The sequence below is a fragment of the Ranitomeya imitator genome, chromosome 6 (genome assembly GCF_032444005.1).
Source record: "Ranitomeya imitator isolate aRanImi1 chromosome 6, aRanImi1.pri, whole genome shotgun sequence".
NCBI lineage: Eukaryota > Metazoa > Chordata > Amphibia > Anura > Dendrobatidae > Ranitomeya > Ranitomeya imitator.
In genome coordinates, this window is record NC_091287.1 from 90,972,784 (window position 1) to 90,989,496 (window position 16,713).

Consider the following 16,713-nt stretch of genomic DNA (forward strand, 5'->3'; position numbering starts at 1 on the left):
CTAGAGTATCGGCTTCATCAGGAAATTGAGCCGAATGCTGTGGTAAGCATCCATTAAAACTTTTAAAACCTCTATGTAGGTGATGTAACTTACATCACTTCATATGCTTCCAATCCACTATATTGGTACAATTACTTCACTGCATTGTGCTACCTATGATGGCTTGCTTTTTTATTAAGAGGCCAGTGAGTCATCAGTTTTTGTGTCCAAGAAACTTTGGTAGGGGCACATGTGAGGATCAGTATACTTTGGGTTGGACACTGGGATTATTATATTGTGCATGTTGTTGTGAATGTGGGGTCATTATATGATACGATACGATTACGATACACTTTATTGATCCCGGGGGAAATTACGGTTTTACAGCAGCAATACAAACATCATTACATAAAATATTAGGACACAAATCTTGCACAAGTATACCAACACTAGATGGTGGCCCGATTCTAACGCATTGGGTAAGCTAGAATATGCATGTCCACGTAGTATATTGCCCAGCCACGTAGTATATTGCCCAGCCACATAGTATATTGCCCAGTCACGTAGTATATTGCCCAGTCACGTAGTATATTGCCCAGCCACATACTATATTGCCCAGTCACGCAGTATATTGCCCAGCTTCATAGTATATTGCCCAGCCACGTATTATATTGCCCAGTCACGTAGTATATTGCCCAGCCACGTAGTATATTGCCCAGTCACGTAGTATATTGCCCAGTCACGTAGTATATTGCCCAGTCACATAGTATACTGCCCAGTCACATAGTATATTGCCCAGCCACATAATATAGTGGCCAGTCACGAAGTATATTGCCCAGCTACGTAGCATATCGCACAGCGACGTAGTATACAACACAGAGCCACGTAGTATACAGCACAGACACGTAGTATATTGCCCAGCGACGTAGTATACAGCACAAAGCCACGTAGTATACAGCACAGAGCCACGTAGTATACAGCACAGACACATAGTATATTGCCCAGCGACGTAGTATACAGCCCAGAGCCACGTAGTATATTGTCCAGTCACGTAGTATATAACACTGCCCACACAGTATATAACAGTGGCCACGTAATATCTAGCACAGCCCACATAGTATATAACACTGCCTATGTAGTATACAGCACAGAGCCATGCGGTATCTAACACAGCCCACGTAGTATACAGCAGTGTGGGCACCATATCCCTGTTAAAAAAAATAATTAAAATAAAAATAGTTATATACTCACCCCTGGGATCCACCGAAGCTCCGGCGATAGGCGCGCAGCTGCCGCCATCTTCCGTTACCAGGATGCATTGCGAAATTACCCAGATGACTTAGCAGTCTCCCGAGACCTCTAAGTCTTCTGGGTAATTTCACAATGCATCGCTGGGAACGGAAGATGGCTGCAGGCGCGAGCGGCTCGGCGGACTACGGAGGGTGAGTATAGCAGGTTTTTTGTATTTTTATTATTTTTAACATTACATTTTTTTACTATTGATGCCGCATAGGCAGCATCAATAGTAAAAAGTTGGGGACACACAGGGTTAATAGCAGCGGTAACGGAGTGCCACGGCATAACGCGGTCCATTACCGCCGGCATTAACCCTTTGTGAGCGGTGACCGGAGGGGAGTATGCGGGCGCCGGGCAGTGACTGCGGGGAGTAAGGCTGGTTTCACACTTGCGTTTTTATCTTCAGCGTTTGTACCGCAAAAAAACGCATGCGTTTGGTCGCGTTTTTGAACGCATGCGTTTTTTTCCCTATGTTTAACATTAAAAACACATGCATTTTTTTTATACGCGTTTAGTCGCGTTTTTGAACGCATGCGTTTTTTGCTGCATGCGTTCTTTTGCAGAAATGCAACATGTAGTAATTTTCAGAGGCTTTTTTTGATGCAAAAAAACGCATGCGTTCGTATGCGTTTTTTGCGGCAAAAAATGCATTGGAGTCAATGGAAACGCATGCGTTTTTAAGCACATGCATTTGGTTGCATTAAAAACGCATGCGTTTTTATAGAAAAAAAAGAGAAAACACACTGATATGCCAACCCCCACCATAAAGGTGATAAAGGGATCCTAACCCTAACTCTAACCCTAAAGGGATCCTAACCCTAAAGGGATCCTAACCCTAACCCTACCCCTAACCCTACCCCTAACCCTAACCCTAGGGATCCTAACCCTAACCCTAGGGATCCTAACCCTAACCCTATCCCTACCCCTAACCCTACCCCTAACCCTAGGGATCCTAACCCTACCCCTATCCCAAACCCTAAAGGGATCCTAACCCTAACCCTAAGGGTTAGGGTTAGGATCCCTTTAGGGTTAGGGTTAGGATCCCTAGGGTTAGGGGTAGGGGTAGGGGTAGGGGTAGGGTTAGGGCTAGGATCCCTTTAGGGTTAGGGTTAGGATCCCTACCCCTAACCCTAGCTATTTCTGTTTATAGTGGGATTTTTACTTGATTTTGATGATTGGCAGCTGTCACACACTTCTCATCATGCGTTTAAAAAACGCAAAAGCATGAAAAAACGCATGTAAACGCGTCAAAACGCAGCGTTTTTTTCACCACATCAAAAAACGCATGCGTCTAAAAAACGCAGCGTTTGCACGCGTTTACATGCGTTTTTCCACCATGCGTTTTTTTTTAAAACGCAAGTGTGAAACCAGCCTAAGGAGTGGCCATTTTCTTTCGGACTGTGCCCGTCGCTGATTGTTTGTGGCTGTTTTGCCGCGACCAATCAGCGACTTGGATTTCCATGACAGACAGAGGCCGCGACCAATGAATATCCGTGACAGACAGACAGACGGAAGTGACCCTTAGACAATTATATAGTAGATTACGTAACAAATAAATGTGGGTTGTTCAGGTATATAAGTTACTGTTAATTGACATTAGTACACCAGCAATCAGTCATTGTTGTATACCACCCTTAGGAAATTATTATACATCCCCATTGCAGTAGCAATATTGATGGGTAAGTAATCCTCCTTTTTCTTTCTATGACTCACCACCAACTCCTTGGATATCCTCCGGATAGCAGCCGGGCACCATATCCACCTGATCGCAATTGTTACCCATGCCAGTCCTCATTCGGGCACAGGACATCCACCTCCGGGCACAGGACTGTCCACAGCTGAATCCTACAGGTCCAGGACTGTCCACATCCGACTCTTTAGGGCACAGGACATCCACCTCCAGGCACAGGACTATCTACATCCGAGACCAGTACCATGGACGACTTGCATCGCTGTATACGCTGCGGGTGTCAGGCTATTCAGCTGCCCTGGATGCTGGCTCCACTGGCATGTGCCTCCATGCACTCAGCCAGTGCTCTGCAGACCTCTGCTCTACACACCAGACTGACACTGACGTTGCACCTCATACCTGACACACCTATACCCTTTACTGCAGGGCTTTTAACAAACAAACCTGTGGCTTCATGTCACATGGAAAACCCAGACCAGAAATACATGACTGCCATGTACACCTATGGACTTCATCCGTCTCCATGCACAACCTGGGGAGAACATACAGTGACCCCAATCTGTGACACAAGTCACTGCCTCACATTGCAATCACAGCTACATCTGGGACTCCCATACACACCTATTGCCTTCATACACCTCTATGCGCATTCTGGGGAGCACAAACAGTGCCCCCTAGTTGTAACAGGGGTCACTGCCTCACAGTAGATAATGTTTAGTCCTCATATAGCAGAAGTGGTATATGATAACTATATACAGGGAGTTGAATGCAAATGCATGCCATAACTTTCAGATTTTTAGTTTTTAAATAATTAGAAAACTATGTATCATTTCCGTTACACTTCACAAATACTTGCTACTTTGTGTTGGTATATCACATAAAATCCCAATAAAATACTTTAAGTTTGTGGTTGTAGCATGAAAAAGTGTGGAAAAGATAATGTATGTACAGCGCCCCAGAGATCTGGTCGTTGCAGTATGACACTCTGCCACTAAGGGGAGTGATGGTACGTCTGATGGCACTGAAGGAATTCTCCTGACCAGGTATCACCAGAACACATTACACTTCACACTCCGGCCACTAGGGGGAGAAAAAGGCTTTATTTATTGGGCCACTCCTCACACTGGTAAAACTAGGGGCTGGGGAGGAAGTTAGTCAGAAGCTGACTGGGTTGGAACCAGGCAACATCCCGTGGCAGGGGGTGTTGCAGGGAGAAGACACAGGTGGGTGGGTCCCTGTCAGGCGTGGGAACCTGGCAGGTGCCTAGCGAACAGAGCAGAACGTAACGGAGTCGCGCCTGCACCTCCTTGCGGTGGCATCCTAAGAAAGAGACACGAACCGGCGATCGCAACTAGGGGGTTGGTAAAAAAAAACCTGAATCATGTTCTCTGGGGTCTCGGCTACCCCCAGCAACCGAGACCCCAGAGAAAATCTGACTCTGGGGGGCGCTATTCACTTTTTCCACAGCGCCGTTAATTAACGGCGCTGTGGTTTAAGTACCTTAACTGCCGCCGTTAAAAGGCATATCGGCGGTCATTAAGGGGTTAAGGGTGATCTTGTTCCAATGTACAGATCTACAAGGAGACCGTACAAAGGTCTTTCTAATGATCTTTTTACACCTAGGCTTGCAATGTCCACAAAGGGACATTCTCCTCATCTAGAGGAATGAAGACTTAGGCTGGGTTCACATTGCGTTAAGTGCAGTCCGCTGACGGCATCTGTTACATAGCGGCACTAACGCTATGTAACGGATGCATTAGTGCACCCATTGACTGCCATTATGTAGCGCATCGCTAACACATGTCATAATCGGCATGCGTTAGTGATGTGCCGTCATTCTGTGACGGACCCTCAGACGCAGACTGCAGCGTTTTTGGGTCCGTCACCTCTAGCACAGATAGAGCATCTGCGTTAGCGCGATCGCATAAACGCGATCTTTTTCGGCACTTGCGTTAACGCAGTCCGTTTAACGTATGCGTTGAACGGACTGCACTAACGCAATGTGAACCTAGTCACAGAAGGAGATTCTTTCCTGTAAGAGCAGTGAGACTATGGAACATGATATTGTAATGGATGATTCACTGTCGAAGGAGGGTCTTTCTTGAAAAATATTAGGTTATGTGTATTATGTTCTGTGGTAGGAAGTTGAATTGCTGTATGTGGAGTCGGGAAGGATTTTCTCCACTAATATGGGGAAATTAGAATCTTTTTCATACGTTTTTTGACTTCTTCTGGATCAACATGTTAGGCTATAGGTTGAACGCGATGGACTTGTGTCTACCTTTAACTCTAGAAACAAAATATTGTTAGAGCTGTGTACAATATATGGCTAATACTGCATACATGTAGCTTTATAGTACAGTATAATACAATATATACAGTATATTCACTATGTCTTGCTAGACAGGGAATAATGAAGTGTTTATTTGTCTGAAGCCAAGTGACATGTTTGTTCAAGTGACAATACTTATATGGAGAATGTTACACAAATGATATTTGGCCATTTTGCTAAAGCTGTAAAATTTGCATAAGGTCAATCAATATGTTTGCACATTTGATCAGTAAGTGTCACAAATAATGTCAGAAATTGGATAATGTCGACATGTAGATAATGGATGATTGGAATTAATTATCATGTTTGAAAGTATCTTTCAAACCATATTCATGATGGTAAGCTAGCCTGGAGCTAATGCGTTAGTGAAATTGGATGTTAATTATGAATGTTTCCATGTGTATATTATCTATGTTTTAATAAATAAAATAATATATTGATACATACTTGTTTTTAACGTCTTTTATCTTCCTTATAAGGAAATCTTTTTTATCCTTTGCCCTTTTTGATAAGGCTTCTCCTTTTAAGACATCACACAGATACGTTTCCAATTCTAGAATGAAAAGAAATTGAAATTAGGAAATATTTGTTATATTGTATCTAAAATGATGGTTTGTATTATGCTTTAGTCTTCAAAGCATAGTTTCAATTAAGGTATGCTAGAAAATTAAATTTGTAGCATTCTCCTGTTATTACTGTAATTGCCACCTTTCAAAAGAGAAGAGCTGAACTTATACTGTTCTTTTTCCACTTTAATAGTTTTTGGTCATGAATCTGTCTGAGTATGAAAAAAATGTGCAAAAATGTAAGAATATAGAAATGTCAGAAAATCCGCACTATTTGTCTATATCAGTGTTTCCCAAACTCCAGTCTTCACAGCCCCCAACACATCATGTTTTTATGATTATGAAAATTATGAAATTATTATCAAGGCATCAGAAACTGCCACAGGTTCACTCACCTGTGCAATACTAAGGAAATCCTGAAAAGCTGATGTGTTGAGTTGCCGGGAGGACGGGGTTTGGGAATCACTGGTCTATAAGATGGCTTCGCAAATTTTTTCAACTGGGGCCTTATCAGACAAAGCAAGATGGAGTCTTGGCCTCACCATCTGTAATGGAAGTCTTTGCCTTTGAAACCCAATATAACATTCACACAATATAACACTTCACAGTGTAAGTAGTAGTGGTCTACATAATGCATCCTTTTATTCTACTCAAATGCTAATCAGCACCAACAGTTTTTGTCACATAATTCCATATCATCCACTGTCATTTTTAGAACCAAAGATTTTAAAAACAGAATTTTCACTTGAGGTGCATCTGAGCCCCTATAGCCAGCGTGGAGGGGAATATGTCTAAACAACCAAAGCATTTAAATAGTCTTCTAATAAATATAGCTCAGTTTAACATATGCTCTTTTTTGCACAGATCGCCCTACTCAAAAAGGATGGCCTAGGCACTATTTACCCTGCAGTTGCCATCAGAACCATCCTGTTGAAATTGCAGTGTTACTTATTGATCGTGTGCAGCCTTTCTCAATTGGTATCCTGGCAGCAGAGCATCACTGGTATCCTGGCATCAGTGCAAAACTTATGCCAGGAAGCTGCAGCAGTGCTGGTGTTTGCAGATACTGTATGATGGGGCTGTACATAGTGAACTGAGAGGAGTTTTATGATGCAATATGGGATGTATATAGAGAGGCTGAGAGGAATTTAATTTGTTGTTGCCTGCTGTAGGAGAACAGTTATATAAAACAGATGTTGCTCTGTTGATGCACATGACAAAAGATAATTCTCTGCCATGTGCATCAACAGAGCAGCATTTGTAGTTTCGCCGTGCTGACCTGTCAGAGGCAGACAACAAACATAGCTCTGGACTGCCTAGTAATTACAAGTTTCATTGTGGAAAATGCAAGAGAGTTGGCCACTGAGAGAAACCAGCTAGTAATGATGTAAAAATACACAGACAACTATAGTGAAACAGATGACAAAAGGTAAAATTGGTCATGCAGGACACTGGAGCAGAGAGAGGAGTGCACAGAAGCATACGGTTAATTTTACACATAGATCAGCATTATAATAATGCAAAGAGATTGGGCTAGTCAGGAGAACACAGGAAAAAGGGAAGGGGTCTGCAGCACAGTGGAGAAGTGCTGTTGGGAAATGTAGTTTTGGTAGTGTATAAATGTGAGCACTCATTCAGCTTGGATGCACAGAGGGGCATATAGAGATAATATAAGACACAAAAGTAGAAAGAAACAATATGTGTGACTTTGTCTGTATATTAACACTAAGTATACAGTTATTGTGCTTTGTGAAAAATAATGTGATTGTGGGAATAACACTAAGTTTTGTGGGGTCTTTTCACTTTTTGCCGTGCGGTGAAAATAGCATGCCATTTTGGGTGGTGCTAAATATGTAGAGGTTTTTTTTAAAAAAATTTTTGTACTTTTGGACAATAAAATGTGTTGTAGAAAGCATCATTTGTCACTACTAGTGATGAGCGATCTTGCTCAGATAACTTCTTATCCGAGCATTTGGGTGTGTTCGTATATTATGTTCGAGTGCCTGTGGCTGTATGATTTGCAGCTGTAGACAGCCTCATCACATGTGGAGATTGCCTGTTTGTTAAATGGGGAGGATCCCACACCATTCTTTTTAAATTATTTATTTAAATAACTTTAAAAAATGACTTTGGGACCCCACCATTCTTGATAACCAGCCATGATAAAACTAAAAGCTTGTAGCCCAAACCTGCCAGTTAAGAGACCCCACATCATTTTTCTTGTAATTTATTTATTTACAGCAAAAGCGCCAGCTGATGAATACTCTCAACAACGGCGTTACTCTCACTGTTATTAGAGTAGGCTGATTGGGGTAGTACTTTCTCATCAGGGGACGCATGTAACTGGCGGTAAACTTTTTATCGCCAGTCACAGCTGCAAGTTCACACTGTCATCTGACAGCATGGGACCCGCACCTCTATGACCAGCGGTAATAATCTTACTGTCAATCAGAGTCTGTGTTTGCCGTGATGTTATGCAGATGTTCAGGATCCCCATTCATCTGAATGGGGTTTGGGTTTGGGGACCGCTGGGGTACCCGAACCAAACTTTTTTTTTTTTAGATGTTTAGCCAAACCTGCCAGACCCGAACATCCACAGGTTCTCCCATCACTAGCCCCAATTCTACTTCATAATTGTTAGATTATAAATATATACTGTATATATAAATATATATATATATACACACATATATATATGTATATATCTACTATATAATTGTTTAAGGGTCACTTCCGTCTGTCCTTCTGTCCTTCTGTCTGGCTCGGATATTCATTGGTTGCGGCCTCTGTCTGTCATGGAAATTCAAGTCGATGATTGGTCTCGCCAGCTGCCTGTCATGGCTGCCGCGACCAGTCAGCGACGGCCACAGTCCGATTAGTCCCTCCATACTCCCCTGCAGTGTGTGCCCACTCCATTCTCCCTGCAGTCAGCGCCCGCTCTATACTCTCCTCCAGTCACCGCTCACACAGGGTTAATGCCACCGGTACCGGACCGCGTTATGCCGTGGGTAACGCACTCCGTTAACGCTGTTATTAACCCTGTGTGACTAAGTTTTTACTATTGATGCTGCCTATGCATCATCAATGGTAAAAAGATCTAATGTTAAAAATAATAAAAAAACAAAAAACCTGCTATTCTCACCTTCCGTAGTCCGACGATGCGCTCGCACCTGCCACCAGCTTCCCCTCCCAGAGATGCATTGCGAAATTACCCAGAAGACTTAGCGGTCTCGCGAGACCGCTAAGTAACATAGTAACATAGTAACATAGTTAGTAAGGCCGAAAAAAGACATTTGTCCATCCAGTTCAGCCTATATTCCATCATAATAAATACCCAGATCTACGTCCTTCTACAGAACCTAATAATTGTATGATACAATATTGTTCTGCTCCAGGAAGACATCCAGGCCTCTCTTGAACCCCTCGACTGAGTTCGCCATCACCACCTCCTCAGGCAAGCAATTCCAGATTCTCACTGCCCTAACAGTAAAGAATCCTCTTCTATGTTGGTGGAAAAACCTTCTCTCCTCCAGACGCAAAGAATGCCCCCTTGTGCCCGTCACCTTCCTTGGTATAAACAGATCCTCAGCGAGATATTTGTATTGTCCCCTTATATACTTATACATGGTTATTAGATCGCCCCTCAGTCGTCTTTTTTCTAGACTAAATAATCCTAATTTCGCTAATCTATCTGGGTATTGTAGTTCTCCCATCCCCTTTATTAATTTTGTTGCCCTCCTTTGTACTCTCTCTAGTTCCATTATATCCTTCATGAGCACCGGTGCCCAAAACTGGACACAGTACTCCATGTGCGGTCTAACTAGGGATTTGTACAGAGGCAGTATAATGCTCTCATCATGTGTATCCAGACCTCTTTTAATGCACCCCATGATCCTGTTTGCCTTGGCAGCTGCTGCCTGGCACTGGCTGCTCCAGGTAAGTTTATCATTAACTAGGATCCCCAAGTCCTTCTCCCTGTCAGATTTACCCAGTGGTTTCCCATTCAGTGTGTAATGGTGATATTGAATCCTTCTTCCCATGTGTATAACCTTACATTTATCATTGTTAAACCTCATCTGCCACCTTTCAGCTCAAGTTTCCAACTTATCCAGATCCATCTGTAGCAGAATACTATCTTCTCTTGTATTAACTGCTTTACATAGTTTTGTATCATCTGCAAATATCGATATTTTACTGTGTAAACCTTCTACCAGATCATTAATGAATATGTTGAAGAGAACAGGTCCCAATACTGACCCCTGCGGTACCCCACTGGTCACAGCGACCCAGTTAGAGACTATACCATTTATAACCACCCTCTGCTTTCTATCACTAAGCCAGTTACTAACCCATTTACACAAATTTTCCCCCAGACCAAGCATTCTCATTTTGTGTACCAACCTCTTGTGCGGCACGGTATCAAACGCTTTGGAAAAATCGAGATATACCACGTCCAATGACTCACCGTGGTCCAGTCTATAGCTTACCTCTTCATAAAAACTGATTAGATTGGTTTGACAGGAGCAATTTCTCATAAACCCATGCTGATATGGAGTTAAACAGTTATTCTCATTGAGATAATCCAGAATAACATCCCTCAGAAACCCTTCAAATATTTTACCAACAATAGAGGTTAGACTTACTGGCCTATAATTTCCAGGTTCACTTTTAGAGCCCTTTTTGAATATTGGCACCACATTTGCTATGCGCCAGTCCTGCGGAACAGACCCTGTCGCTATAGAGTCACTAAAAATAAGAAATAATGGTTTATCTATTACATTACTTAGTTCTCTTAGTACTCGTGGGTGTATGCCATCCGGACCCGGAGATTTATCTATTTTAATCTTATTTAGCCGGTTTCGCACCTCTTCTTGGGTTAGATTGGTGACCCTTAATATAGGGTTTTCATTGTTTCTTGGGATTTCACCTAGCATTTCATTTTCCACCGTGAATACCGTGGAGAAGAAGGTGTTTAATATGTTAGCTTTTTCCTCGTCATCTACAACCATTCTTTCCTCACTATTTTTTAAGGGGCCTACATTTTCAGTTTTTATTCTTTTACTATTGATATAGTTGAAGAACAGTTTGGGATTAGTTTTACTCTCCTTAGCAATGTGCTTCTCTGTTTCCTTTTTGGTAGCTTTAATTAGTTTTTTAGATAAAGTATTTTTCTCCCTATAGTTTTTTAGAGCTTCAATGGTGCCATCCTGCTTTAGTAGTGCAAATGCTTTCTTTTTACTGTTAATTGCCTGTCTTACTTCTTTGTTTAGCCACATTGGGTTTTTCCTATTTCTAGTCCTTTTATTCCCACAAGGTATAAACCGCTTACACTGCCTATTTAGGATGTTCTTAAACATTTCCCATTTATTATCTGTATTCTCATTTCTGAGGATATTGTCAGTGATCTGGGTAATTTCGCAATGCATCCTGGGAATGCAAGATGGCGGCAGCCGCGAGCGCATCGCCAGAGGTTTGCTGGATCTACGCTGGATCCCGCCGGCGGGTGAGTATATAGCTATTTTTTATTTTAATTATTTTTTTTAACAGGGATATGGTGCCCACACTACTAAATACTACGTGGGCTGTGTTAAATACCGCGTGGCTGCTATATACTACCTGGCCAGTGTTAGATACTATGTGGGCTGTGTTCTATACTGCGTGGGCTGCGTCATTATATACTACATGGCTGCTATATACTACGTGAGCAGTGTTATATACTACGTGGCTGTGTTCTATACTGCGTGCTATATACTACGTGGCCACTGTTAGATACTATGTGGGCTGTGCTATATATTATGTGGCCAGTGTTTCATACTACGTGGGCTGTGTTATATATTATGTGGCCAGTGTTACATACTACGTGGGCTGTGTTATATACTGCTTGACCACTGTTAGATACTATGTAGGCTGTGCTATATATTACGTGGCCAGTGTTACATACTACGTGGGCTGTGTTATATACTGCGTGACTGCTATATACTGCGTGTCTGCTATATACTGTGTGGGCTGTGTTATATACTACGTGGGCTGTGTTATTTACTGCATGGCCTATATTAACGCATCGGGTATTCTACAATATGTATGTATATAGCAGCCACATGGTATATACCACAGGCCACATAGTACTCCTATACACTACGTGGCCTGTGCTATATACTAGGTGGCTGCTATATACATACATATTCTAGAATACCTGATGCGTTAGAATCGGGCCACCATCTAGTATATGAGATGCTTGGTCTGGGGGAAAATGTGTGTAAATGGGTTAGTAACTGGCTTAGTGATAGAAAGCAGAGGGTGGTTATAAATGGTATAGTCTCTAACTGGGTCGCTGTGACCAGTGGGGTACCGCAGGGGTCAGTATTGGGACCTGTTCTCTTCAACATATTCATTAATGATCTGGTAGAAGGTTTACACAGTAAAATATCGATATTTGCAGATGATACAAAACTATGTAATTAGGATTATTTAGTCTAGAAAAAAGACGACTGAGGGGCGATCTAATAACCATGTATAAGTATATAAGGGGACAATACAAATATCTCGCTGAGGATCTGTTTATACCAAGGAAGGTGACGGGCACAAGGGGGCATTCTTTGCGTCTGGAGGAGAGAAGGTTTTTCCACCAACATAGAAGAGGATTCTTTACTGTTAGGGCAGTGAGAATCTGGAATTGCTTGCCTGAGGAGGTGGTGATGGCGAACTCAGTCGAGGGGTTCAAGAGAGGCCTGGATGTCTTCCTGGAGCAGAACAATATTGTATCATACAATTATTAGGTTCTGTAGAAGGACGTAGATCTGGGGATTTATTATGATGGAATATAGGCTGAACTGGATGGACAAATGTCTTTTTTCGGCCTTACTAACTATGTTACTATGTTACTATGTTATGTAAAGCAGTTAATACAAGAGAAGATAGTATTCTGCTACTGATGGATCTGGATAAGTTGGAAACTTGGGCTGAAAGGTGGCAGATGAGGTTTAACAATGATAAATGTAAGGTTATACACATGGGAAGAGGGAATCAATATCACCATTACACACTGAACGGGAAACCACTGGGTAAATCTGACAGGGAGAAGGACTTGGGGATCCTAGTTAATGATAAACTTACCTGGAGCAGCCAGTGCCAGGCAGCAGCTGCCAAGGCAAACAGGATCATGGGGTGCATTAAAAGAGGTCTGGATACACATGATGAGAGCATTATACTGCCTCTGTACAAATCCCTAGTTAGACCGCACATGGAGTACTGTGTCCAGTTTTGGGCACCGGTGCTCAGGAAGGATATAATGGAACTAGAGAGAGTACAAAGGAGGGCAACAAAATTAATAAAGGGGATGGGAGAACTACAATACCCAGATAGATTAGCGAAATTAGGATTATTTAGTCTAGAAAAAAGACGACTGAGGGGCGATCTAATAACCATGTATAAGTATATAAGGGGACAATACAAATATCTCGCTGAGGATTTGTTTATACCAAGGAAGGTGACGGGCACAAGGGGGCATTCTTTGCGTCTGGAGGAGAGAAGGTTTTTCCACCAACATAGAAGAGGATTCTTTACTGTTAGGGCAGTGAGAATCTGGAATTGCTTGCCTGAGGAGGTGGTGATGGCGAACTCAGTCGAGGGGTTCAAGAGAGGCCTGGATGTCTTCCTGGAGCAGAACAATATTGTATCATACAATTATTAGGTTCTGTAGAAGGACGTAGATCTGGGTATTTATTATAATGGAATATAGGCTGAACTGGATGGACAAATGTCTTTTTTCGGCCTTACTAACTATGTTACTATGTTACTATGTTACTAGTCTTTCACTAGGGGGACTTGTCAGGGAGTCACAAAAACATTGAACTTTAGGAAGGCAAAGTTTGAACAGCTTAGAGATGCCCTTAATCTGGTAGACTGGGACAATATCCTCAGAAATGAGAATACAGATAATAAATGGGAAATGTTTAAGAACATCCTAAATAGGCAGTGTAAGCGGTTTATACCTTGGGGGAATAAAAGGACTAGAAATAGGAAAAACCCAATGTGGCTAAACAAAGAAGTAAGACAGGCAATTAACAGTAAAAAGAAAGCATTTGCACTACTAAAGCAGGATGGCACCATTGAAGCTCTAAAAAACTATAGGGAGAAAAATACTTTATCTAAAAAACTAATTAAAGCTGCCAAAAAGGAAACAGAGAAGCACATTGCTAAGGAGAGTAAAACTAATCCCAAACTGTTCTTCAACTATATCAATAGTAAAAGAATAAAAACTGAAAATGTAGGCCCCTTAAAAAATAGTGAGGAAAGAATGGTTGTAGATGACGAGGAAAAAGCTAACATATTAAACACCTTCTTCTCCACGGTATTCACGGTGGAAAATGAAATGCTAGGTGAAATCCCAAGAAACAATGAAAACCCTATATTAAGGGTCACCAATCTAACCCAAGAAGAGGTGCGAAACCGGCTAAATAAGATTAAAATAGATAAATCTCCGGGTCCGGATGGCATACACCCACGAGTACTAAGAGAACTAAGTAATGTAATAGATAAACCATTATTTCTTATTTTTAGTGACTCTATAGCGACAGGGTCTGTTCCGCAGGACTGGCGCATAGCAAATGTGGTGCCAATATTCAAAAAGGGCTCTAAAAGTGAACCTGGAAATTATAGGCCAGTAAGTCTAACCTCTATTGTTGGTAAAATATTTGAAGGGTTTCTGAGGGATGTTATTCTGGATTATCTCAATGAGAATAACTGTTTAACTCCATATCAGCATGGGTTTATGAGAAATCGCTCCTGTCAAACCAATCTAATCAGTTTTTATGAAGAGGTAAGCTATAGACTGGACCACGGTGAGTCATTGGACGTGGTATATCTCGATTTTTCCAAAGCGTTTGATACCGTGCCGCACAAGAGGTTGGTACACAAAATGAGAATGCTTGGTCTGGGGGAAAATGTGTGTAAATGGGTTAGTAACTGGCTTAGTGATAGAAAGCAGAGGGTGGTTATAAATGGTATAGTCTCTAACTGGGTCGCTGTGACCAGTGGGGTACCGCAGGGGTCAGTATTGGGACCTGTTCTCTTCAACATATTCATTAATGATCTGGTAGAAGGTTTACACAGTAAAATATCGATATTTGCAGATGATACAAAACTATGTAAAGCAGTTAATACAAGAGAAGATAGTATTCTGCTACAGATGGATCTGGATAAGTTGGAAACTTGGGCTGAAAGGTGGCAGATGAGGTTTAACAATGATAAATGTAAGGTTATACACATGGGAAGAGGGAATCAATATCACCATTACACACTGAACGGGAAACCACTGGGTAAATCTGACAGGGAGAAGGACTTGGGGATCCTAGTTAATGATAAACTTACCTGGAGCAGCCAGTGCCAGGCAGCAGCTGCCAAGGCAAACAGGATCATGGGGTGCATTAAAAGAGGTCTGGATACACATGATGAGAGCATTATACTGCCTCTGTACAAATCCCTAGTTAGACCGCACATGGAGTACTGTGTCCAGTTTTGGGCACCGGTGCTCAGGAAGGATATAATGGAACTAGAGAGAGTACAAAGGAGGGCAACAAAATAAATAAAGGGGATGGGAGAACTACAATACCCAGATAGATTAGCAAAATTAGGATTATTTAGTCTAGAAAAAAGACGACTGAGGGGCGATCTAATAACCATGTATAAGTATATAAGGGGACAATACAAATATCTCGCTGAGGATCTGTTTATACCAAGGAAGGTGACTGGCACAAGGGGGCATTCTTTGCGTCTGGAGGAGAGAAGGTTTTTCCACCAACATAGAAGAGGATTCTTTACTGTTAGGGCAGTGAGAATCTGGAATTGCTTGCCTGAGGAGGTGGTGATGGCGAACTCAGTCGAGGGGTTCAAGAGAGGCCTGGATGTCTTCCTGGAGCAGAACAATATTGTATCATACAATTATTAGGTTCTGTAGAAGGACGTAGATCTGGGTATTTATTATGATGGAATATAGGCTGAACTGGATGGACAAATGTCTTTTTTCGGCCTTACTAACTATGTTACTATGTTACTATGTTACTATATTATAAACATGAGACATTGATTGTCATTTTTGTGACTTCATATGTTTTTGTCCCCCTATGTTGTCTTCCACAAACCGCTAACAACATGTGCCAGAAAAATCTGCAGGAAAACTAGCTCAGGAATCAGGTTCACCAGGAAAGTCTAGCTGAGATAAGAAAAAAAAGTATCAAAAATGTTAACACGACATTCCTTCCGAATATAGATAGCAATATTTGTCTAGCTACTGTTTACATTAGCAATCCTGGCTGCCTGCAAGCTCTCTCCAGAGGGAAAATGTACTGCAATACTTAAAGGAACAGTTAATACAAGCGTAGAGGGATCCGAGCACAGATAAGTGATAACATACCATTTACAAATTACTTAGTGTCAATTACAGAGAGAAATGATTTGTGAAAATAGAGATAAAATGTACCACAAGCACTTGGGTAAAATAGAGCAGAGGAAAAGACTTTAAAATGAAATAGGATGATCAGCCCAGACAATCTTAACTGCTGTGATAAACTGCTTATGCCTAATGTGTATGCTTACACCATGATGAATACTCACAGGTGGGAATTTTAAAGGCGGCGCGTGAGGCCTCCTGGTATTGGGCCGGAAAGTGAAATCAGAAACCTGCAAATTATAGATAAACACGATGGGGCACATTACTATGTCGCACCTCACAAAAATGATGTAATTGACCTAGAAAAATAGACCCTTGTTCATCTCTTTTAAACAACACATTTAAAGAGGACTTGTCACCAAATTTCTTCATGTGGAATTCGACACAGGATGCAATAGTAGCT

The 16,713-nt window shown here is 41.8% G+C and overlaps 1 protein-coding gene across 1 annotated transcript in view; it reads right to left on the reverse strand.

Annotated features, from left to right (window-relative positions):
• Positions 1–16,713, reverse strand: part of SKAP2 (src kinase associated phosphoprotein 2) — a 324,806-nt gene that overhangs the window by 279,156 nt on the left and 28,937 nt on the right. Inside the window, exon 2 of the mRNA XM_069729895.1 lies at positions 5,745–5,850. Within this exon, the coding sequence (XP_069585996.1) occupies positions 5,745–5,850 (106 nt within the window). The remainder of the gene's footprint in view (positions 1–5,744; positions 5,851–16,713) is intronic.